Source organism: Natator depressus, chromosome 1, assembly GCF_965152275.1.
Source record: "Natator depressus isolate rNatDep1 chromosome 1, rNatDep2.hap1, whole genome shotgun sequence".
Lineage (NCBI taxonomy): Eukaryota > Metazoa > Chordata > Testudines > Cheloniidae > Natator > Natator depressus.
Window position 1 is genome coordinate 291,460,897 of NC_134234.1, and position 25,460 is coordinate 291,486,356.

General features: G+C 45.4%; 1 protein-coding gene across 1 annotated transcript in view; it reads right to left on the bottom strand.

The window, feature by feature from the left end:
• ARID2 (AT-rich interaction domain 2) overlaps nt 1-25,460 on the bottom strand; it is a 167,990-nt gene that overhangs the window by 2,954 nt on the left and 139,576 nt on the right. Inside the window, exons 17-20 of the mRNA XM_074942169.1 lie at nt 11,922-12,060; nt 11,746-11,831; nt 7,931-8,054; nt 7,761-7,852 (exon numbers count right to left, since the gene is read on the bottom strand). Coding sequence (XP_074798270.1) covers nt 7,761-7,852; nt 7,931-8,054; nt 11,746-11,831; nt 11,922-12,060 — 441 coding nt within the window. The remainder of the gene's footprint in view (nt 1-7,760; nt 7,853-7,930; nt 8,055-11,745; nt 11,832-11,921; nt 12,061-25,460) is intronic.

The following is a 25,460-nucleotide window of genomic DNA, read 5'->3' on the forward strand; positions in this document are numbered from 1 at the left end:
AACTGTAATCACTGATACTAAGGGTAAATCCTACTCATTCCTCCATAAGCATGCAGCATAAGAGCTCATCAGGATTCTGTTTGCTTCTTGCTTTGCAGCAGGACAGTCAACAGACAGGGCAGAAGACTCTGATAGGAATCCAGCAGATACTCTCCTGCCTGGAGATAGGGAGGGCCTTTATGCAATGAGGAGGCCGGAGTGTGGTTCTGTTGGGGCTCCACAGCTTGAGTGAACGGATTCCCTCCCTTCACCCATCCTCTACGGATTCCATGGTGTACAGCCCAGCTGCTGTGCTGTGCTCTGACAGACAATTTAGGGTTTAGGAAAAAGATGGTTACCTTTGGGACCTGTTGTTCTTCGAGATGTGTTGCTCACGCCCATTCCATTGTAGGTGTGTGTGCTTGCCACACGCACCGGTCCCGGAAGTTTTTTCCCTCAGTGGTGTCCGCAGGGGACCGGATCTGGTGCCCTCTGGAGTGGCGCACATATGCACCGCTATAAGGGGCGCTGCTGGCTCCCGCCTCCCTCATAGAATCATAGAATATCAGGGTTGGAAGGGACCTCAGGAGGTCATCTAGTTCAACCCCCAACTAAATCATCCCAGCCAGGGCTTTGTCAAGCCTGACCTTAAAAACTTCTAAGGAAGGAGATTCCACCACCTCCCTAGGTAATGCATTCCAGCATTTCACCACCCTCCTAGTGAAAAAGTTTTTCTTAATATCCAACCTAAACCTCCCCCACTGCAACTTGAGACCATTACTCCTTGTTCTGTCATCTGCTACCACTGAGAACAGTCTAGATCCATCCTCTTTAGAACCCCCTTTCAGGTAGTTGAAAGCAGCTATCAAATCCCCCCTCATTCTTCTCTTCCGCAGACTAAACAATCCCAGTTCCCTCAGCCTCTCCTCAAAAATGATGTGTTCCAGTCCCCCAATCATTTTTGTTACCCTTCGCTGGACGCTTTCCAATTTTTTCACATCCTTCTTGTAGTGTGGGGCCCAAAATTGGACACAGTACTCCAGGTGTGGCCTCACCAATGTCGAATAGAGGGGAACGATCACGTCCCTTGATCTGCTGGCAATGCCCCTACTTATACAGCCCAAAATGCCATTGGCCTTCTTGGCTACAAGGGCACACTGTTGACTCATATCCAGCTTCTCGTCCACTGTAACCCCTAGGTCCTTTTCTGCAGAACTGCTGCCGAGCCATTCAGTCCCTAGTCTGTAGCCGTGTATGGGATTCTTTCGTCCTAAGTGCAGGACTCTGCACTTGTCCTTGTTGAACCTCATCAGATTTCTTTTGGCCCAATCCTCTAATTTGTCTAGGTCCCTCTGTATCCCATCCCTACCCTCCAGCGTACCTACCTCTCCTCCCAGTTTGGTGTCATCTGCAAACTTGCTGAGAGTGCAATCCACACCATCCTCCAGATCATTAACAAACTCCGACAGAGAGGAAGCAGATTGAGTCATGGAATGGACACGAGCAACATATCTCGAAGAACAACAGTTATGAAATGTAACCATCTTTTCTTCTTCGAGTGCTTGCTCATGTTCATTCTATGGTAGGTAACTCCCAAGCAGTACCACCAGAGATGAGTAGGGGTTCATGGATGTGTCGACTGCAGCACAGCTCTGCCAAATCCAGTGTAATCTCTGGCTTGCTTGGTATGGCATAATGCGTTGTGAACGTGTGTACCAAAGACCACGTCGTGGCCCTGCAAATACCCTGGATAGAGACATGTCATGTGAGAGTACCTATCTATCCTGGACGCAAGGGTGGAAGGCTGATATAGCTGCCAGGTGGACCTTGACTGAAGAGAAGGCAAGGCCCTGGTGCTTTAAGTGAAGCAGGTAATCCAGAATGGACTGCAAAGACGACTGACTCGGGGAGATACTTCACTCTGTTGCCTAGCATAAGAAATGCTTCCACTTTGCCAGGTAAGTTGCTCTGGTGGAGGGCTTCCTGCTCTCCAAGAGAGCCTGCTGTACCTGACTAGAACAGGCTTGTTCCTCTGGATTTAGCCATGCAGCATCCAAACTGTGAGGTGGAGTGAGGTGAGGTTTGGGTGCAGCAGCCTACCATTATCCTGTGAGAGCAGGTCCAGGCGGCTGAGAAGTGCCCAGGGGCTGCTACAGCCAGGTCCATAAGCATACCGAACCAATGCTGGGGCAAACATAATGACCCGTGCTTTATCCCTCTTGATCTTTAGGAGGACTTTGCTGATGAGTGGGATCAGCGGAAAAGCATACATCACGTCTCCTGACCAAGGCATCGGAGAGTGAGCCTCTGCCGAGGCCTTGCAGGGAGCAGAACTGATGACACTTTCTGTTCTGCCTGGTGGGGAGCTCCCCACTTCTGGAAGAGCATCCTGACAACCTCTGAATGGAGGGACCACTTGTGGTGAGAGAAGGAGGACTTGCTGAGGCGATCCATTAGTGTGTTCCAGATGCCGGGGAGGTGTGAGCCTTCTAGGTGGATTGCATGTCAGATGCAGAAGTCCCACAGGTGAAGGGCTTCCTGGCACAGAGCCGACAAATGAGCTCCCCCCTGCCTGTTGACATAGGACATGGAGGACATGGTGTCTGTCAACACCTGCACTACCCGAAAGGAAAGGTGGGGAAGGAATACCCCACAAGCTAGATGGATGGCTCTGAGCTCCCTGACATTTATGTGAAGCATGAGTTCCTCTCTTGACCATAGCTTCTGCGTTCACAGTGTACCGCGATGCGCTCCCCATCAGAGGTTGGAAGCATCAGATATCAGGGAGACATGGGTCATGTGCTCGCAAATGGCACGCCTTCCAACACTAGCGCTGGGTCAGACCACCACTGCAGGGAAGTAAGTATCCATGGCAGGATCGTGAGGAACTTGTCCAGGTAATGCCTGGCCGGGGAGTAGACTGACGCCAGCCAAATCTGGAGGGGGCGCAGTCTGAGTCTCGTGTGCCGAACCACGTACATGCATGCGGCCATGTGCCCCAATAATTTGAGGCACAGCCGGGCAGTGGTGAATGGGTGGGTCGTGACATTGGCAATCAGATCTGACATTGCCCTGAACCTGGCCTCTGGCAAGAAGGCTCTGGCTTGGGTAGAATCGAGGACCGCTCCGATAAACTCTATTCTTTGAACTGGAACCAATGCTGATTTTTATTCGTTTATCAACAGACCTAGAGCTTGATAAGTGGCTCGCAACGTCTCAATGCTGCACTGGATCTGGACCTTGTAATGTCCCTTGATAAGCCAGTGATTGAGGTATGGCTAAAACTGGATACCCCAACATCTGAGGCAGGCCACTGCCACCAACATGCACTTCATAAACACCCGTGGCACTCTTGCTAGACCAAAGGGGAGCACTGCGAATTGGTAGTGGGTGGTCCCAACTATGAAACGTAGGAACCTTCTGTGTCCGTGGAAGAGCAATATATGAAAGTAAGCGTCTTTCGGGTCAAGGGTGGTATACCAGTCTCCTGGATCCAGGAAAGGAATGATGGAGGTCAGGGAGACCAAGCGGAACTTCAACTTCTTGAGATATTTGTTCAGGCTCTGCAGGTTGAGGATGGGACGTAGTCCCTCTTGGCCTTTGGGATAAAAAAAATAACAGGAGTAAAATCCTTTCCCCCTCAAGCACGGAGGGACTTCCTCCAAAGCTCCCACTCACAGAAGGCCCTGCACCTTCTGAGCAAGCAGATGCTCATGAGACGGGTCTCCGAAGAGGGACGGGGCAGAGGGGTGGGGGTAGAAATAAACTGGAGGGTGTACCCCTCGCTACTGTACTGAGGACCCACTGGTCCAATGTTATAGAAGCCGAGGCCATGAGGAAGGGAGACAGATGGTTGGAAAAAAGCAGGGGTGCTGGATCGAGTACACAGGCTGGAAGGTCACCCTCGAGCATGCCCTCAAAATGCCTGATTATTACCCCATTGGTTGCGGGTAGAGCTCGAGGGAACTAAGGGTGCCGGCTGTTGGCCTTACTAGTGCTTGTAGCTCCTAGCTTTTCTGTGGAAGGGCTTTGTTCAGGACTGGTCCCCGAACCTGTGGGAGTGCTGTGGTTTGAACCACTTTCTCACAGGAGCCGCCATGTAAAGGCCGAGCAAGTGCCTTTCAGGCCATGTAATTTGCTCTCTGTTCTGAGAACAGCGCCAGGCCATCAAAAGGGAGGTTCTGGATGGACTGCTGAACCTCCACCGACAGGCCAAAGAACTACATCTAGCATGGAAATGGACAATGCCATGGTCTGGGCTGTGGAGTCTGTCACATCTGAGGCCACTTGGAGAGCTACCCTGGCCATAGCTCTGCCCTCATCCAGGATAGCCAGGAAGTCCTTCCTGGGCTCCTTTGGCAGCAAGTCTGCAAATTTGGCCATGGACTGCCAATGTTAAAGTTATAGTGACCAAGTAGGGCCTGATTGTTGGCCATTCTTAACTGGAGGCTGGCCATCAAATACATTTTTCTACCAAAGAAATGGAGCCTCTTTGCCTCTCATTCTTAGGAATTGATCCCTGTTGGCCTTGTCTATCACGCTCATTGGTTGCCAATACCACCCGTGAGCTAGGAGCGGAGTGCGTATGTAGGTATTCAAATCCCTTAGCAGGTACGTAATATTTTCTCTTTGCCTGCTTGGAAATGGGGGGCAGGGAAGAGGAAGTTTGCCATAAGGCTTTGGTCAGATTTACCACTCCCTCGTGGATGGGTAATGCCACCCTGGAAGGGGCCTTTGTGCTCAAAACATCAAACAGAATTGGAGGGTTCTGCCAGCTCCTCAGCCTCTAACCCCAGGATCTAAGCCACCCTCTTAAGAAACTCCTGGTGGGCTTTTATATCATTCTGGGGGACTGTATGGGAAGGTCCTGCTATTGCCTCATCATGCAAAGAGGATGAGGAGGCAAGTAATGGCAGGTCTGCCACCTCCATGGCCTCCGCAGGGGAGTGCCAGCTGGGGATGGCTGACACTGGGGACCTTGGTCTGACTCTGCTTCTGAGTCTGGGGGTGGCTGGGAGACTGTTGCTGACCGTTTCTCAGATGCCCTTGAAACTGATCAGTACCCCTGCGATGGTTGGGGAAACCCCTAGGGATTCCATAGCTTCCAGGGAGCCAGCCATTGATCTTGAGGCCATGTAGGCACTGGTGGTCCTGATGGGAATATTGATGCCCCTGGTGGGTGGCCCCGGCCTGCCAGTAAATCTTCCTCCTCAGCCTCAGAGAGTGAGGAGGAAGAGATATGTTTGAGGGACACAATGCTGCCTGCCTACTTCGATCCTGTCGGCCCTCTCCATGGGTCTCCACCGGTGACTCGTACCAGGAAGACAGCTCCCGGTGCCATGCCTCTGGTGGCCCGCAGTGGTGTTCAGCGGATCGGCAACTGTACCCTGGCGATCGATGCCTCATGCTGTGAGAGCGGTGCCGTTCCGTGGATTGGGAGTGAGAGCACTGACGTCCCGGCTTAGGGGATCAATGCCTTGCCCACGGGGATCCGTACTGGCAAATCAGAGACCAGTTACAGGACTCTGGGGACCAGTGTCTGGACTCTCTGGAGCGGTGCTGCGAGTTTGGAGATTGACCCCGCCGCTCCAGGGACTGGTGCCGGGACTCCGGGGACTGGCGACACACCTCCATGGGTCTGTGCCAGACACCCAATGAATGACGTCGGGATCCCGGGGAACACCGTCCAGAGTCTGGGGAATGACGTGGGGAACTCTGACAGGTAAGCTGTTGGTGCTGTTCTGGTGGGGCACTCCCTGCATCAGGGAGCAGTGCCGAACCAATGGGGACTCCTGGAAAGGTTCCAGAGCGGGTTTACCCCTTGAACGGGGCACCTAGCTGGCTGTCGCGGGCAGCACTGGAAGGGGCAATATGTCCTTAGCGGCCTGAAAGTCCTCCAGCGTGGACAGCACTGCCAGGTGCCAAGAGCCTCTCCTCCTTCCCGGGATGATGGGTGGGTCATGAACAGAGCTCGACAGCTCAACAGGTGCTGAAGCCTGGCCACCGTCCAGAGGGGAAGAGCTGCCACGCGCGGGTCTTTGCTCTGCTCCAGCTTTCTCCTTCCCTTTATGGGATGTAGGAAAACGCCCTTTCCCGGTCTTTGTCTGCTTTTTAGCCGGTACAGGGGATGAGGATCGGCGCCGGTCAGAGGCCGGTGCTGGCGGTGCACTCCGCACCAAAGCTGCAGTACTTGGAGTGCAGTCCAATCTGGATGGCTCTGAGGCCGGTGCGAGGACCGACTCCGTTAGGAGCACTCTTAGTCAAATGTCCTGCTCCTTTTTGGTTCGGGGCTTGAAACTCTTACAAATGCGATACTTGTCACTTGTGGGTCTCCCTCAAACACTTAAGACAGCTTTGATGGAGATCACTGACTGGCATAGGTTTTTTGCAGTGGTCGCAAGGCTTAAAGCCCAGGGCATGCCCAATCCCTAGGCTAAGTCCTGCAGGGGACTAACTATTTCTGACTTATACACGAAGGGAACTAATAAATTACTCAGACTTTCTAAGAACTATATACAAGAGAATTCACAACGGCACAGTTGAGAAGGAAAGCTTGCTGAGGCAAGGAGACGTTCCAGCACCGTCACTGGTGGTAAGAAAGAACCGAGGGAGAGCGGAGCCGGCAGCGCCCCTTATACCGGTGCATACGCGCACCTCTCCAGGGGGCACCAGAGCCGGTCCCCTAGGGATACCACTGAGGGAAAAACTTCTGGCACCAGTGCATGTGGCAAGCGCACACACCTACAATGGAATGGACATGAGCAAGCACTCGAAGAAGAATAAATAGGTAACCTGCAGAAGATCATTTAGATTTTTTTTAAGTTGGGATAAGATGTTATGGCCAACATGAGACATTTTAAAGGGGCCTGGATTTTCAGAATTTGTTGAGCATTCACTCGCTGACAACAAAACACACAAAAACTGGTCCCTTTAAGGTGTCTCAGATTGGGCACCCAAAAATTGAAGCAGCCCAAATCTCTGATCACTTTTGAAAAGATTGGACCTCACTTATTGCACAGATAAAGTACACTTGGTGCCCACGAAAGGAACCAAATAGTGTAAAACAGATCAAGAGGTTGTGCTTCTAAAAATGGCAGAGAGTAGCAAAGTTCATAATAATTAACTATACACTATGTTAATAACTCTTTAAAATATACTTTTTAAAATAGACACATTTCTATTTTGGACTAATAAAAGCAGTCTTCAGTTTCACTACTGCTTTCTAAAGTGAGAATTTCTAGGTCTACATCTCATCAGATATTGATCTTGTAATCTTCCCGTCTAGAGATTCTAATAGAACTATGCTTCTAGGCGACCTACAAAACAAATATAATCATGTGGCTAAACTACACAAGGTTACATCATTTCTCCTACTGTATTTATTGGAGGACCTCACCTCCTAAACAGCTTGCAAACAGAGAGACAAACAATTTTGTAACCTCGTCCGTTCCTGTTGTATTATCATCCATTTTGGCAAATTAGATGTTTTACTTCAACTTGTGCAAGATGTACAAGATGAAATTAATTTCAAATGCCATTTCACTCACTTTTACCCTTTCTTTTTTGCCATCACCTCTATGTAATTTTGTATTATATAAAGCTAACATATTAATCAGGTAGCCACATTACAGTGGAATCCTATTTGAAAGTTGTTTTTAAAATTATTAAATATAAAATCCGCGTGTCATCTGGAACCTAAAAGGTATTAACACAACATGGAAGCAACATGTTTCACACTGTATGGTATTAGAAGGCATTAGAAGAATTACAAGATTGCTCACCTGCGACCACATTCTGAATATTTACCAATATTTTTTAATATTAAGGCAGCTGTTAATCGGATGTGTTTAGTTATTGGTCCCTCTTTTTCATCCTAAAATAGAAAGAAAATCATATTAAAAACAAATCAGTCACCCATTAATTTCAAATACACAATCTAAATGATCCTTACTGTAAAATCTCTGAAGACAAGGTTTCTTGATCCCCTTCTTAGTGCCATGAGGGCAGCACTAGGATGATTCACAATAGCTTTCTGTGCTCTAGGAGTAGAGGTACTACTCCCTGCAGTTGGCTGCCTACACGGATAAAGAAAAGATATAGGTATTAAGCATTATGTGATGCTTTCTAGCACATTTGTATTTATCAAGACAGTTACTCTTGATATGCTTTTATTTTTAACCTCTTTGGAGCTCACAGCTAAAGGAGTTCTCAGTGCTCAACACTCATGTAGTTTTGATTCAACAGGGGAAAACCGTGGCTCACAAGTGCCACAGGATTAGTTAGGTGAAGGTGAGAAAATACACCTCTCTCAGAGAACCACTGCATTTCACAGATGGCATTTGTAAAGGAAAAGTATCTTTCTAACTAATCAACACTAGTATACTTCAGAACAAGCTAGCTTTCTGATAACTGTTTGAAGGAATACGTTATTAGCCAACATTTAAAATGAATGGGGATGGTGGCTATCCAAATGCCATCCAAAACAGTAAATGCTGTGCCCAGCACAGCTCAGTTATCCCTTCTAGTCCACCCCTCCACAGGTGAAGGATCCAGGGAGAAGACATAAGAACAGTGTACAGACTAGCATGGAGTCATTGGGAATATTTTTGAAAGGGGAAGACAGATATGGAGGGAATGGATGTGAGGAACTTGGGGGGACAGAGCTGAAAACCTCCCTGTTTTTCCACTGTACAGCTCAGACCCCTGCTCCTTTCCATCCCACTGTTCCCTGCATTGCTACATCATCCCAACATCTCTCCTCATTGCTCATGTTCCTCACCACTAATCAGACTCCACTACCCCACAGCTCAGTCATGCTCCAATGTTCCCTGCATTCCTCTAACCACCTACTCCCTGCCCCCTGCTGCTCTGAGCCCACTCACAGGCACACAAGCTCCTCCTTGTCATTCCATGTCCCTGGAAAGCTTGGAGGAGCCATAGGTGGTGGTGGTGGGGTGGGGAGGTGAGGCTATGAGGCGTACATGTGCCAGCTGGAGGCAGGAAGGGGCATGACAGTGGATATGTAAAGTCTGTCCTTCCCCAAATCTGGGCCTAGTCAGTGTACGGGGAAGGATCTCTACACATCCCTTTGCAGCACAAGAGGCTCAGAGAGGTATGAAGTGGCCCATTCATGCCAATGAGATATTCTCAGCTGAATAAGAACACCCATGGAGATGCAGATACCCTGAAATAATAGGTCTGAGATGTGTGAATTGCTCCATTCAACCCAGTAGGTGTTCCCATCCCACCCCCAAAGTCTCAGTGCTTCTGGGTCTGTGCAATGCATGCTCTGAGAATGCTTATTCTCAGCTCCTAACTATGGTCTCAGTGCTGTACACCAACTATGCCCATTCTCAGTTCCTCATTCCACTCTCTGCACTATATGCATGTGCCATGCATTGAACATGCTCATTCCCAGCTCCCCATCTGGTCTCAGCACTGAAGGGGCATGTTTTAAGGGGGGAGACAAGAAAGGGAGTATGGATGTGGAGAGGTTTGTGGGAACACTGTTAAAGCCCCCCACATCCTCACTGCACAGCTCAGACCCCTCCTTTCCTCCTCACACCCTCCTGCACTGCTCTGACCACCCCCTTTCCTCTAGAAACATCAGCATTAAAGGAAGGGTAAACCTGGGGAGTGTGGAGATTTCTAGGTTCCTGCCCTGGTTGGGGAGCAGAGGAGGAAAGGGGAGGCCTGGAGCCCCCTCCCTTGGCCTTAGGAGGAATTGTGGGGGATGGGGGGTGCTTTTAGGGGACCAGAAAGGGCACAGATGGCGCCGCTTCCCACCAAGACAACACTGGAGGGGAAGACGCCCTACTTTCCCTCCTTACAATCCTGCTCAGTGAGCACTTCCGAGCTTACAGACAGCAGAGGTCTCTTTGAAGGCAATCCTTTATTCATTAAGGAATCACAGAAGAATTGCTTTTTTGAAACCCAGTTCTCTGTCAAAGCTCTAGTTATCAAACTGAGTTTTCAAAAAATGGTGTTTAAACAATTCCTTGCAATAATGTGGGCCATTATCTAGGGGCATGCTGGCTCCTCTGTAACTGTGCCAGAGCACAACTATAAGGCAAAAGGGGCAGAGGCCCTGACGTTGCACTCTCCCAACCTCCAAATCTCCTGCACAGCTCCAACATATACACACTCACCATTCCTCCTCACTGCTTTGACCCCCCAATATTCCCTTGCTTTGGCCCCCCCAAAATTGTAAGAATCTGGAAATGTTTGAGCAGCTCATGTTGGGGGGGGCTGTGTATCAGGATCCCTTGAACTAAATGCCCTGGGTTTCCTTTGATCACGCTCAATCTCATGGTTCATTATAAATTCATTAAACTACTTTAGGAAGACGTTAGGGTACCTTTCCTCTGTTTAATTAATGTTATTTTCTTTGACAACAGTCTGATGTAAACACAGAAACTGTCTGTAAATTTGACCTTTTAAAAATTATTGCTCTTAACTCAGCAATTTTGGTCTCAGAGAAAAACTTCCAGAACAAGCCCCTACAGAATGCAGGCAGAGAGCAAGGAACATGCACAACAGACATTCTCTGACAGTTGCAGGGATAGGGCTTGAACTCAGTGCATGGGTACTATATAGATTCCATGATCAAAATAACATCTTTGAGCCACCCAATTACTGTGACAACAGACTGCCTGGAAACCCTTTGACTGTTAACAAAGACATAATTTTGGTGCACATGTGCACCTCATTCTCTTTGGCTTGAGCAACTGACACATTCAGCTACAATCCTGAAGGTCATAGGTTCAAGTCTTGATCAACTGATTGATCAATTCGAGGCTTGATCATACTAAAAAGCCACCTCCAACTCACCCAGCTGCAAACTGAGTACCTGATCCATAAGGGTACAGAAGTTAAATATGGTTGGACATGATGCTGGGCACATCACTCCCTAGTCGTCGTGTATCATTGGCTACAAAACTGACGTGCCTTAACCACATGAAGAGCCAACTCGAAGAGCCATTGGCTCGGTGGAACTTTGACTTTTAACTGACATACCAAACTGGAGTTCCTACCTGAACCTGAATAACTTATGCAGAGAAATGCTCCAAAGGGGCATTGGGTGCAGTAACTATGATAAATCTGGAGCACTTTGGAGAGAGCAGAGCCCCAGGTGTGCATAAACAAATCTTAGAAGAATCAGATGATTTTGTAAAATGCTGGGTTTTTAGGGGGCTTTATATTGACAACTTTTTGCTCAAATGACCCCAAATTTGAACAATTATCCCTACCCCAAACTCTCACAAGGCATAGCAAATTTTGAGGCAATCCATGTCAGTATGTGGATTTTAGAGCATTTAGAATTGTAGTCTTTTAACCAGTAAGTGACTCTCAACCTTAACTATATCCGAGCTGCTGATCACTGTAATCAAAAAGATAATGCTGGTTGGCTGGGAGAGAATTCGGAGAGTATGGTGAGTTTGTCTCCATTACTGAAGATGGGTGCTTATCTTTAATCAATGGCTCTTAAAGTTTAGGGGCACAGGACCCTCAATTGCTCTTGGATCATCAGTGTGGCTTTTTCACCTATGCTTTACATGACCATTGTGACCTTTTCTCTCAGATGTCACAATCACTCATTTCTCTTACCTATTTTATATTTATATTTTATGCATCACTGCATATTGGATTACTATATTTTGCTCTATCTAGAACAATGCCTGATAAATCAAATTATAAATATACAACCTTCTTCCAGTGATTTCTGACTCTATTTTCTCTACCAGTAACGAGGATCATGTCTCTTACTTATTGGAAGGTTTCTGATTTCCTGCTTGTCCGTGTTCATCTTGTTTTAATCCTGCAAGTAGAGCATCTCTGGAGCAGTGCTTATCCTGTTTGAGAAAAGGAAAAAAAATTATCTGAAGACTTTTCAATGAAATTCCACATTTTACTTTATAAAATAATAGTGAGAAAATCTGTACCTGTAAGTGGGTAATGAAGGAAAACCTCTGCCGCTGAAAAGGTTCACAACCCTCCCATAAGCACTGCCCTGGATAGACATCTTTTCCTCCATGTTCAGTTGCTGCATGATAAAAAACTTGTGATGGTGTTTGAAACCACCTAAAAAGTATAAAAGTAAAAAATGCTGTAATTGCTTTTGCTTGGTTACTGTTAAAGCAGCAATACCACTTTTGATCCAATACTGGCTAACACTTCTGTTCTTAGGAACACACATATGCATTACATACTGAAAATGTCTGTAATTTCCATATTTAAATATGACAATTTCCAAGAGTGTGTGTACATGTCCATTATCCCTAAATACCAATAAAGGGCAACTTGATTTGGCTGAATCCAATTATTTAAAATTATTTAAGCATTTTAAATTTAATTTTAAGCATTTTAAAATTTTCCTATTGATGCATTGATCCCAATGGCTTTAATGTGGACTACTTGTTTAAACTCTCTGTATATCCAAACAAACTAGTACTAAGCTATCAAGCACCTTGTGTTACAGATATGGTTGTCTTTCATATATTCTCCTTCCTGGATTCTTTCTGACCAGCCAGCACTTGTACTGAGAATATTTAAAATGTGACTAGCAAGCAGAAATATGAAATCATTGATCCTGTAGTCTTCTATGTAATGTAATGATACCTGTTACAATGTTAGAACAACAGGTCAGGGTAAAACCTGTTTTTCAGTAAATCTCCTGTTAAAACTTGTTTGTCTGAAACTTGGTTTAGACATTTTCAGCATACAATCAATTTTGTTAAAACAACTATAAAAATCTTTTGGCTATTTTAAATTATAGATTTGAAAATAGATATTGTCTTGCATGTACATTAAATAATAAAAGGTAAACAGCTGCTACTCACATATATTAACTCTTTGTTTATAAGCTTTTCAGTATTTCAGTATGCATATCTGCAATCTTGTCAAGCTGACTTATTGCAGTCAATTACAATATTTAAAAGTTTTGCCTGCTGATTCAAATTAGTCTGTGCTCAGATAATGGGATACCATCTGCGTTTATCATGCAGACTTTTTAAAAAATTGATTACTGTGTATATTAACCATCAAAGAAGATTAACATTGGTTTTAAAATTCACTAAAATATACACATATGGCCCCAAATTGCAAAGACTTAAGTAGTTGTTTAACTTTAGGCATGTGAGTAGTGCCAGAGTATAAACTGATTAAATAGTAAAGACTCTCATTGAAGATATAAATTTATAAGGACTGGGCCCTTTTTAGGATAGAAATAATCTTTGAGGCCTATTAGTTCTCATTCAGTTCCATAAGATCTTTTTCCTTAGTCCGATTTTTTAATTTTAGAGTATTTACTATGAATAAGTTTTTACATAAACAAAATGAAATTATAAAAAAATATATTCAAATAGTATTACTCGTCTGAACACAAAAGGGAGGAAATTTGATAGAATGAAAATGATATGATAGAAACTATCATTTTAAACATCTTTGTATAAAAGGGATCTCAAAACAGCCTTGTAACATAACTGTTACATATACATTAACTGGATCTTTTTAAGCCATTTTATAAGACGGACAATATTAAAACTTGGGCAATGCAACTGATTTGAGATATCACTACTTACCACAAGGGGGCATTTTAATTTTATCTGCAGGAATTTACACCTGACTCAGAAAAAATAAGCTATTAAAAATATACGCTATAAAAACAATCCACATAATATAAAGAGAGAGACTGATTCATTTCAGTTTTGGAATAAGTAAGCTTTCCATTAAAGTAACGTTGGACAAGCTTACCAGAAGGGGTCACAAAGAACAGGTACTACATAGGGATTGTGTTCCTCTTTACCAAAAAAAATATTGATGATGATGATGAATTGTATTGTGGTAGTACCTAAAGGCTCAACTCAGGGACTGGTGGCCTCATTGTTATATGTGCGAACAGCATCTAGTACATAGAAATTTTTCTTGCTTCTAATAATGTAGTCTAATATAGCCATAGCTGAAGACTATGTACTGAGCACTGAAACATGTCTTAACTGACAATTAAAGGGACCAAGAAAAATTTGTTGCAAAGTAGAGATGGGCCTTTAAAGAATGAACAAAGGGACACTTTGGGAATATTTTGAAGTGGTTGTTTACAACAGGGGGTGCCTGTTGTGTAGGTTTCATTGACGTTCAGATTTTTCTTCTTATGTAAGATTAAACTGTTAATTAAACATTAATTTTAACTGCCTTTCTAAAATCCAATACAAAGTGTGACAAAGTTCCTCCTCTACCGTGGTGGGTCTTGCGCTTATTGGCAGATTTGCTCGCTTTGGAGCTTCACGGTAGCCCTCAGCTTGGCCCTTTTCGTGAACCTACAGTCCAGGTCAACTCCTCCTGTGTCTGACCAGGAGTTGGGAGGTCTGGGGGGAACCTGGGCCCGCCCTCTACTCCGGGTTCCAGCCCAGGGGCCTGTGGAATGCAGCTGTCTAGAGTGCCTCCTGGAACAGCTGTGCGACAGCTACAACCCCCTGGGCTACTTCCCCATGGCCTCCTCCCAACACCTTCTTTATCCTCACCATAGGACCTTCCTCCTGGTGTCTGATAATGCTTGTACTCCTCAGTCCTCCAACAGTATGCATTCTCACTCTCAGCTCCTAGCGCCTCTTGCTCCCAGCTCCTTACACGCGCACCACAAACTGAAGTGACCTCCTTTTTTAAACCCAGGTGCCCTGATTAGCCTGCCTTAATTGATTCTAGCAGCTTCTTGATTGGCTGCAGGTGTTCTAATCAGCCTGTCTGTCTTAATTGTCTCCAGAAGGTTCCTGTTTGTTCTGGAACCTTCCCTGTGACCATACCCAGGGAAAAGGGACCTACTTAACCTGGGGCTAATATATCTGCCTTCTATTACTCTCCTGTAGCCATCTGGCCCGACCCTGTCACAAAAGCAAGAATTTTTTTTAACCTTAGGCATATTGTATTAACATATACAATACGGCAAAATAAATGGTGCTATTTGCACTGCTGTAATTAAAGGGTATCCCACTACTTGCACTATAACGTCTAGTATGGTATAGTCTGTTTCATAACATATTTGTAAATGTTCTCCCAGGTGAAAACACAGGCATGGCATATCATACAATGAATTCTGCCTTGGAGCAGTGGCACCGGAACAATTTGTATAGTGGGGGTTCTGAGAGACACTGAACCAAATTGTAAACCCTGTATATAATGGAAACCACTTCAAGCGAAGAGGTGTGGCAGCATCCCTAGTTCTAGCACCTATGCCTGCCAGTTACTTTTTATGGGCAGGTCTACACTACAGCCGGGATCGACGCTCTGAGATCGATCCACCGGCGGTTGATTTAGCAGGTCTAATCTAGTGTAGACCCTGTGGTAACTCGACCTAAGGTACGTCGACTCCAGCTATGTTATTCATGTAGCTGGAGTTGCGTAGCGTAGGTCGACTTACCGCGGTAGGGTAGACATAGCATAAGAGAAAATGGGAGGGGCAGGGGAAGAGATTTCATGTAATATAGGGGAACACATTTATAGGGAACTCTGTTATGGCAAAATTCCACCTATTGTTAAATCATAGAATATTAGGGTTGGAAGAGACCTCAGGAGGTCATCTAGTCCAATCCCCTGCTCAGAGCAGGACCAACAGCAACTAAATCATCCCAGCCAGGGCTTTGTCAAGGGCCTTAAAAACCTCTAAGGATGGAGATTCCACCACCTCCCTAGGTAACCCATTCCAGTGCTTCACCACTCTCCTAGTGAAATAGTGTTTCCTAATATCCAACCTAGACCTCCCCCACTGCAACATCAGCCCACTGCTCCTTGTTCTGTCATCTGCCACCACTGAGAACAGCCTAGCTGCATCCTCTTTGGAACCCCCCGCCTTCAGGTAGTATCAAATCCCCCCTCACTCTTCTTTTCTGCAGACTAAATAACCCCAGTTCCCTCAGCCTCTCCTCATAACTCATGAGTCCCAGCTCCTTAATAATTTTCATTGCCCTCCGCTGGACTCTCTCCAATTTGTCCACATCCCTTCTATGGTGGGGGGGACCAAAACTGGACACAATACTCCAGGTGTGGCCTCACCAGTGCCAAAGAGAGGGGAATAATCACTTCCCTTGATCTGCTGGCAGTGCTCCTACTAATACAGCCCAACATGCCATTGGCCTTCTTGGCAACGAGGGCACACTGCTGACTCACATCCAGCTTCTGGTCCACTGTAATCCCCAGGTCCTTTTCTGCAGAACTGCGGCTTAGCCAGTCGGTTCCCAGCCTGTAGCGGTACATGGGATTCTTCCTTCCTAAGTGCAGGACTCTGCACTTGTCCTTGTTGAACCTCATCAGATTTCTTTTGGCCCAATCCTCCAATTTGTCTAGGTCACTCTGGACCCTATCCCTACCCTCCAGTATATCTACCTCTCCCCCCAGTTTAGTGTCATCACAAACGTTGTTAAAGTCCCAAATTTCTACAATATATTTATACAAACTTTCATTCTCATGCAAAGCTTCACTTTCCTTATAAAACGCCAAATTCTCATACCCTTTACACATGCTGAAAAGTACCTTACTCCTTCAGTGGATCTATTAAAATCAATGGAGAGCTATTTGTAAAGTGTTACTCAATATGAGTAAGGTATGTTGTCTAAAATTATAGGTAAAGAGTGTTTTATTAAATCAAGTTAGCTAACACATTTTAACCACCATATTTTAGAATCGCAGCGTAGACAGGAAAGTTGTATTTTAATATGTGTCAGTTGAGATGAACTATCACCGCAACCACATTTTAAAATCAGTAGTGCAGTGTTAGCTCACATGCTTTAAAAAACAAAAACAAAATTTAATCTAGAATAGATGTACCTAAGAGTATTAGAATCTGCCCAAATTAAATTCCTGAATCCCACAGAGAAACTGAATGCAGCTACTCTGTAAAGGGACTTGAAGCAAAAGATTCACTAGTGACTACAGATGAACTGCAGCCAAGCTTACCTGCACTCATCTCAATATCTGCAAGTTCATGGACACTAGATTGCCTGATGTTGGATCCAGTGACTCCCTGCGACCCACTATTCACTCTAATACTCTCCTCCACACTGACATATTTGTAGTTAGTATGTAGACCCAACTGTACAGCTGCTAGTCTCCAGACCCCCACATAGGTGCCAGTCTGCCAGAGAATTTATTTCACCCATAGAAGTTTTTCTCACTTATAAACTGGGTTCCTTGTGCTAAAACCCTAGAATACAGCAATTATCTTCTTGATAGGTGTCAAATTCCACATTCCAAAGGGATTATCACCCACCCCCAACACTCTGCTCTTGCTGAGGGAAGGGGAGAAGAAACTTTGCCAGTAAACTGAGGCCGAGATAAAGGAGGAATTTCTGGAGCCATGTCTTGCTGCAGCTGGCTCACAGCAGGGTGTGACAATACAGACTTTCAGATTCACTGCATCCTAAACAGCAGATTGCTCCTACAATATCAAGGGATGGAGAGAGTTCCTTCCACCACCATCAACGTAAAGTGCATGGAGGTTCCATATGCAACTACAACTGTGTCGTGGGATCTAGTTACAATATGGACATTCCTTGCCATGGCTGAAATGGATTTATCTCTGTAGTTCGGCCAGAATCTAAATGTATTTAATTATGTCCCCCCAGGCTGTAGTAGGGTTTGAGACATGGCTATGTTCTGCCTACACTGTGTAAATAGTGTAAATAGAACAATTTTAACTGTTGGGGAGATCCACGCTCTAATAGGATTCCCTAACATTACTTTATTTGAAGTGTTGATAAGACCTAAAAGGAATCCTGACGGACTTTTTTGTTGAGGGAAGGAAGTACTTTACTATAACAGGGCTCCACTCTATTACACCAAATCTAGAACAGAGTTAAACTACCAAATAACAACAACATTACTAAAAAGACAGGGTAACAGCTATTCCTTAAACAACAACAACAATAAAAACAAAGTTGCTGAGAATGGTGTCAACAGAGGAGTTTTGCCTCAACTCTTTATTTCCTCATTTCTCCAGGGTTTTGTTTAGCTTTTTACCCCTTTGTCAGACTATTATAATGGCCTGACAGGTAATGGAGTTTCTTTAATGTACCTCCCTTTCACAATTTAGGTTGTTGGGTTTTTTTAATATAAAACAATTCAAAAGCAGCTGCTCATCTCTTTCCCACCTGTGAGGCAATGTAGCAGCTGTGGAAACTAGGCTGCTCACAATTAACAGTACTTGCAGACAGCTGGACTTCAAAGGGAAAAGCAATATTTCTGCTTCAGCCTGACTGCTACACAGTATAGTGGGAAGCTTTAAAGATTTAGGCTGTGTCCACACTGACACTTTTAGAGCTAAAACTTTTGTCGTTCAGGGGTGTGAAAAAACACACACCCCTGAGCGACAAAAGTTTTAGCGCTGAAAAGCGCCAGTATAGACGGCACTTTATTGCCCGGGGCCGCGCTCCTGGTGATAAAGCTACCACCGCTCGTTCGGGGTGTTGTTTTTTTTAACCGTGCTGTAACGTGGGTAATGTAGACATACCCTTACTTTCACTTCAGATGCTAAATCAGATCTCTTCGGAGGCAGGGACAGTCATTTATTATGGGGCCTAACCTGGTTGTGACTTTTGGGCACTACCACAGCATACATGTTAAACACTACTACCACTAAATAATATTTAAATAGTCCCTGTTTAGTACTGTAAGTTAAACTACAGAGGACTTCTGAAATGTTATTGAGCACAGCAGCCAAGTTAGTATGAAGGGAATATTACAATCTTCAGGCTGACAGTCTTATGCAAAAATATTTTTAAGGATTTCATTTTTCATATATTTTCCTTTATGTTCCATGTGAATTAAAGGAACACACCCAAAGAAACAGGGGCAAATGATTACACCAAAATTCACCCCTTGTCATATCTTATTGCTTAATTAAATGTCACCAAACACCCCCTCAAAAAGAGTGTACTAATATTCTATCGTTCTGTTCTTATGAACTTGTCTGGCTGATATTTGAAGGGAAAAAATTGCTAAGTGAAGTGAATGAGACCAATCAATGGCTAATGATCAGTTTACAAGAATCTTGTTTCTATACTTGGAATCCAGTAAATCAGCTAAGTTTATACCAGTATTTTTATAATAAACTTCACTTCCAGTAAATTTTAACTATTGTACTAGAAAAAGATGGAACAAACCGCAAAATAGTCTTAAAGTATATTAGAAGCAGGAAGCCTGTAGGAGATGTCATGTGTCTGGTGGACTACCAGGTTGCTGAATAATTAAATAAGGAGAATGAAGACATGGCAGAGATGCTAAATGATCACTCTGCATCAGTTTTCATTACACAGGATTTTGAGGAAATACCTACCTAAACACTTTTCACATAATGAAGATGAAGTTGAGGTACTGCCTGAGACTCAGGTGTCAAAAGAGAAGGTGGAGGAACAAATGGATAAACTACAAGAGCAACATGTCACAAGGACTAGAAACTATTAATCCAAAAGCTCTGAAGGGATTTAAGAATCAAGTGGCTGGACTGCAAACAAATATATACAATCTCTCTTTAAAATAAGCAACTCTACCAGAGGACTGGTGGGTAGCAAATGTTTGTACCCCATTTTTGAAAGAGATGTTAGGAGGTAAACTTGGGCAGTAGAAGCCAGTAAACCTTACTTCAGTATCAGGAAAAATACCTTGAAACAATAATTAAAAGACAGAATTCTAACAACATCTAGATAAAATATTAGGCACCTCACAGTAACTGTGGTTCAGAGATGTATTGTCCATAAAGATTCCACTCTCGGTGCACAAGTGCCTCATGCATGCAAGATCAGATACTTTTGAATGAAGTGTCCATTGGGCTGTCCCTGTGTCTTAAATACCCTTTCACTCCCCATAGCCAAGGGCATGAACAGTGTGTTGGCTACAACCTGTACTTATGTTTTTGCCAATAAGAATCCCCTAAGAGCAGGGGATTGTCTGAGTGGACAACACATCTTTGAGAAACACAATTACAGTCACTGGTAAGGTGATGATCACCATCACATTGTTAGGTTCATAATGTTCAAGTTTCAAAAGAACGGTCTGGCCCACGCTGAGGCTATCACGATGACCAGACCTCCATCCTGTGTCAGTTTCCTCAAGACCCTGGGTAACAGCAGAAAGGCATACATCAGACCAGGAGCCCACTGGATGAGAAATAGATCTGAGAGGGAGCATGGGCTTGCTCCTCCCCTGAGACAGAACCTTGGGCATTTGTTGCTGTGACATGTTTCAAATAGGTCCATCAGCAGGAATCTCCACCTGCAAAAGATCCTCCAGAGGAATGAGGTTCTGAAGAAGGCTCTACTAGGAGGTCCACAAGTGTGTTTTGCAGGCCAGAGAGGTATAGTGCTATCAGACTAAAGTGATGACAGACGCACCAGTCCCAGAGAAGTACATCTTCCTGGCAGAGGGGATAGGTTCTGGCTCCCCCTTGCCTGTTGATGGAGTGCATTGTTGGGGTGTTTTCTGTCAGCATGTGTATCATCAATCTTGGATGAGAGGCAGGAAAGCCCTGCATGCCAGTCAGACAGCTCTAAGTTGCAGAACATTTATGTGTAGGATGGACTCCTGTGGAAACCACTTCCCTTAATCTTCGGGTGGTTGAGATGTTCTCCCCACTTCTGAAAGGATGCATGCATAACTAGAGTCTTTGTTGGTAGAGGAACTGAAAAGGGTGCTGTGCTGAACAGTGTGAGTTGGATTCATCAACAAATCTAATGAGGACAGTGTTTCTCAAGGAATTCTGACCACCTTGTACATACTGTGTCTGTTTGGTAGATACAGTGATTTTAACCACCCTTGCATGGACCAAAGGTGAAGGTTAGCATACTGGGCCACATACATGAATGCCAACATATGCCCCAAGAGTGAGGTGGGTCCTTATCAGTGTGCTGGGATGAGTCTAAAGTTGGTTGAGGAAGGATGAATGTAGTCTGAAATCTCTGTTAAGACAGGTACATTCTTCTACAACCTACAATCCAACAGTAGTGCCCTGATAAAGTCTGTGCTCTGAGTCTGGGTTGAAGTGGATTTTTCTCTGTTGACCTGAATTCCGAGCAGTCAGTCACTTCCGGGGGGGGGGGGGGGGGGGAGGGAATTTCCCCCATACCAGCCAGTCATCTAAGTAGGGATATGACTGGATTACTTGTCTTCTCAGACAGGCAGCCACCACAGCTAGGACTCTGTACAGCCTTTGAAGAGACCAAAGGGTAGGAGTCTGTATGGACAGCATAATGTTCCTGTCAAGAACTTCAGGTACTTCCGTGAGCTGGATGTACTGATATGTGAAATTAGGCATCTTGAAGCATGAATCTTTGGGATCCAGGGAGGGGATTATAGAGGCAAGGGTAACCATACCAAATTGAAAGTGACGGATGTAGGATCCCTCCCTAGACTCTGCACCAGACACCCACTGTGCCACCCATCGAGGTGAGGGGGCACACTCCTGGGTAGGAAGCTCTCCTCTATGCTTCTGATGGTGAGGAGAAAGAGTAAACCTCCTCCAATGGTGACACAGATCTGTCTGATGTACTCTGCCTCGTGGTCAGTACTGTGGGTGGTTTGATAATAATCTCCTGTAGCCTCTCAATGAGAGATGAGTCTGGTAGCAGCCCCACAGAAAATTATCTTGGTGCCATGCACAAAAGCTCTGCCAACACAGATAGTGCGCTGCCAGAACCAAAGATCACAATAGTGCCGAGGAAGTTGTCTGCGTCGAGAAAAGGAGTCTCAGTATGGGAACAGTTGGTACCTCAACCCCCGATGCCAATGCAGATGGTGCCAAAATGCTCAGTGCCAGCATATCCAGACGGAGTGTGGTCCTTAGAATGGGAAGATGGTGGGTGCCAACTTGGATTTTGGTGCTGGGACAGTGGTACGGGACTCCTCCTTAAGGTTTTTGGAGGCATGCACCCTAGAAGAGGTCCTTTTTGGAAAGGAGGATTGGTGCCTGCCTGGTCCCAGGAGAGGTGTTCCTTATGGCTCCTTTGGACCATTTGGAGAGTTTTTGAACTGAAATTGCTGCATCTTTTGACCTATCTGTAATGGAGAGGAAGAGTCTCGGAGATTTTCTAAAAGCTCTTGTCCTGTCCAGATAGAAGGCTAAGGCTCTCCACATGTTGAGCATATGGAGGATGGCTTCTCCATTATCCTGACGAGGTTTGGGATGAAAAGTTGGAAGCTGGATAATCTGGTTCATATGAAAAGCGGAAGTCACCTTGAAAGTGAATTTCAGATGTGTCCTGAGAGTGACTTTGTCAGGGAAGAACACTGTGAAGAGGGGTGGGAGGGTGTGCCATCAGAGCCACTATCTCCCTTATCCTTCTTGTCAGGTGATGGAAATCAAGAATGCCATCTTTGTGGAAAGGTGAGTTAAGGAACAAGTGGTCATGCATTCAAATGGCAGTCCAGTCAGACCTTTTAACACTAGGTTGAAATCCCATTGTGGGTCAGAAGTCTGGGCTGGTGAAAAAGGTTTGCTTTGCCCTTGAGAAACCTCATAGCTGGGTGAGAGAAGATTGAGTATCCTACCTGCTGGTGGAAGGTTGCAACTGCTGCTAAGTGGACCTTTAGTCAGCTGAGTCCAGACGTCTTGAGAGTCAGCAGATAGTCTGGGACTACCAGTAGGGTGACTGCATTCGGGATGACGCCTTTGGGCTGGCACCAGATTTGAAATCTTTTCCATTTTTGTAGGTAGGTACAATGAGTAGGTCCTTTCCTACTGCACAATAATGCCTCCTGTACCTCCTCAGAGCAAGATGTCTCTATGCACTGGAACCATGAAGGAGCCAGGCTTTGAGCTGCAGAATACGCAGGTTCGGATGGAGAGTGTCTCTCTCTTGTTCTGTGATTGAAGGTAAGGAATGATTGGAAGAGTCATCGGGGGACATAGTTCCAGCTGTGACAGGTAAGGATACCATGTCTGTCTGGGCAATGTGGGAGCAATTTGACCACTCTGAGTTCGGGCGGGTTGATGCGAAGGCACATCTTGGATGGTGACCATTTGCCCTGAACTGTGAGATCATTGAGATGTGCACCCCATCCTATGAGGAATGCATCGGTGGTCAAGAGTAATGATAGGGAAGGCTGAACAAATGGGATTCCCGTACAGACATTTACTTGGTCCTTCCACTAGTCCAAGGATTGCTTGACCTTGGTGGGCATTGACAGTAGTTTGTTTATGTTGTCTCTATTTGGCCTGTAAACCAAACTGAGCCATGCTTGGAGGCATCTCATGCGTGGTCTGGCATGAGCTATAACTGATGTGCCTGTGGTCATATGCCCAGGAGCTAGAGGCAGTGTTTGGTTGAAATTTGGGGGCTGGATTGCACTGTCTCTAGCAGCATGGAGAGACTGAGAAATCTGTGATATGGGAGGAACACCCTCACCTGGATGGAGCTGAGGTCAGCTCCTCTGAATTCTAACACCTCTGTATCAATGTTAATGTTGATTTCTATGTGTTGATTTGTAGGCCCAGATTATGGAACAGGTCGAGTGTGATCTGGGTGACTCACTGGGCTTCGGCGAAGGAACGTGCCCTGAGAAGGAAATCTTCTAGGTAAGGATAAATCCATGAGCATAATTGGGCTGCCACTACTGAGAGGACGTTGGACAATACTCTGAGGGGCCAATGAGAGGCTAAAAGAGAGTACTCTGTACTGGTAGTGGTCTTGGCTTAGTGTAACATCTGTGAGTTGGTATAATCAAAATGTCGAAGTACATCTTTCGGAGGTTGAGGGATAAGAACCAATCTCCTTTCTCTGATGCTGGAATAATTGTTGATAAAATCATCATTTTGAACTTCTGAGCCTTGATAAATTTGTTGAGTGCTTTGAGATAAAGTATGGGTCTCCAAACCCCTTTTTTCTTCAGTATCAGGAAGTAATGAGAATAGAAGCCTTTGCCTCTTAGATCAGTTGGCACTTGCTCTATGACTCTTACGCTGAGGAGATGGTTTATCTCCTAATGTAGTAGACTCTCATGAGAAGGGTCCCTGAAGAGGGATGGAGAAGGGAGTCTGGGATGTGGGAGGGAGGTGAAATGGATGTACTCATCTCGGATGATCTCCAGCACCCATTTGCTGGAGGTTATCTGTTCCCAGGTGCTGTGGAACGGGTGAAATGGTCTCTGAAGGTATGGGTGAGGTTTTACAGAGTGAAATAATGAGGAGGAGAATGTTCTACGAGCACCTTGATCAACCAGTCAAAACTACTGCTTTGAGGTTGAGGGTTGAGAGAAAGTGGGCTAAGATCCTGATGTTTTCCATCTAGGTAACCTGAGCTTCCTCTGAGGTTCATATGATTTCTGTGATGAATACTGAGATGAATAGTGTGATGAGCGAGGCTTGAATGGTGGCTGGGGGCTACACTTTCTTTTGTACTCAGGTGTATAGATCCCGAGGGATGGAAGAGTGGCCCTGGAATCTTTTAGTGTGTGAAGGGAGGCATTGGTCTTCTCAGCTAATAGCTTTGTCCCAGTCATTTGGACTTCTTTTTGAAAACCGGATAGATAAAGCCACGAGGCCTTTCTCATCACAATGGCAGTTGATATCGAACATGCCACCATGTCAGCTGATTCAAGTGCAGTCTGGAGAGATGTCTTAGCCACCAGTTGGCCTTCATTGACTATGACCTTGAATTGTTCCTTACGAGAATCAGGAAGCTGCTCAATAAAAGAACTGAGTTTTGCGTAATTCTGATAGTCATATTTTGCCATTAAGGCTTGAAAGTCTGTAATGTGGAACTGGAGGGTGGCCAAGTTTTATGCTTTCCTGCCAAAAAAGGTCCAAGCGCTTTCAGTCCCGGTCATAAGGAGTGGATTTAAACTAGTGTTGGTGGCCCTTGGAATCGACTATGTCTACAATGATCAAATTAGGAGATGGGTGTGAGAAGAGGAACTCCGTTTCTCTCACTGGCACGTAATATTTCTTGTCAGCCCGCTTGCATGTTTGTGGAACCAACACAGGGGTCTGTTATATGACTTTGTCTCCGGAATGCCTCATTCATAGGGAGGGCCACTCTGGACGAGGTGCAAGAATGTAAAATGTCCACCAGCCTGTGGTGTGACTCAGTCACCTCTTGTAGTGGTATTTGTAAAACTTCTGCCACCCTCTGTGCCAGGTCCTGCAACAGTTTAAAGTCAGCTGCCATAGATGGCGGAGGGGGCATCACGGTCTCATCTGGTGATGATGATGAGAAGTGGACTTGAGGAGTAACTTCCTCCTCAACTTCAGCCTCCAGTCCCTTCCTTGCCCGCTATGGGGGATCAGAAGCCCTCAAGGTAGCAACTGAAGGAGGGTGCCTCCTTGGTAGCTGGTAGGTCACACTAGAGGGAAGGGGAGGCCTGTTGTCTTTGAGCCTGCCAGAGATCCAAGTGTGGCCATTGTGATGGGAAGGAACCCAGTGGTTGGTATCATGGCTGACCAAACCAGGGAGGTTGTGGATCAGGAGGACGATATGCCTGATGTCAACAGTGTAACTGGGCAG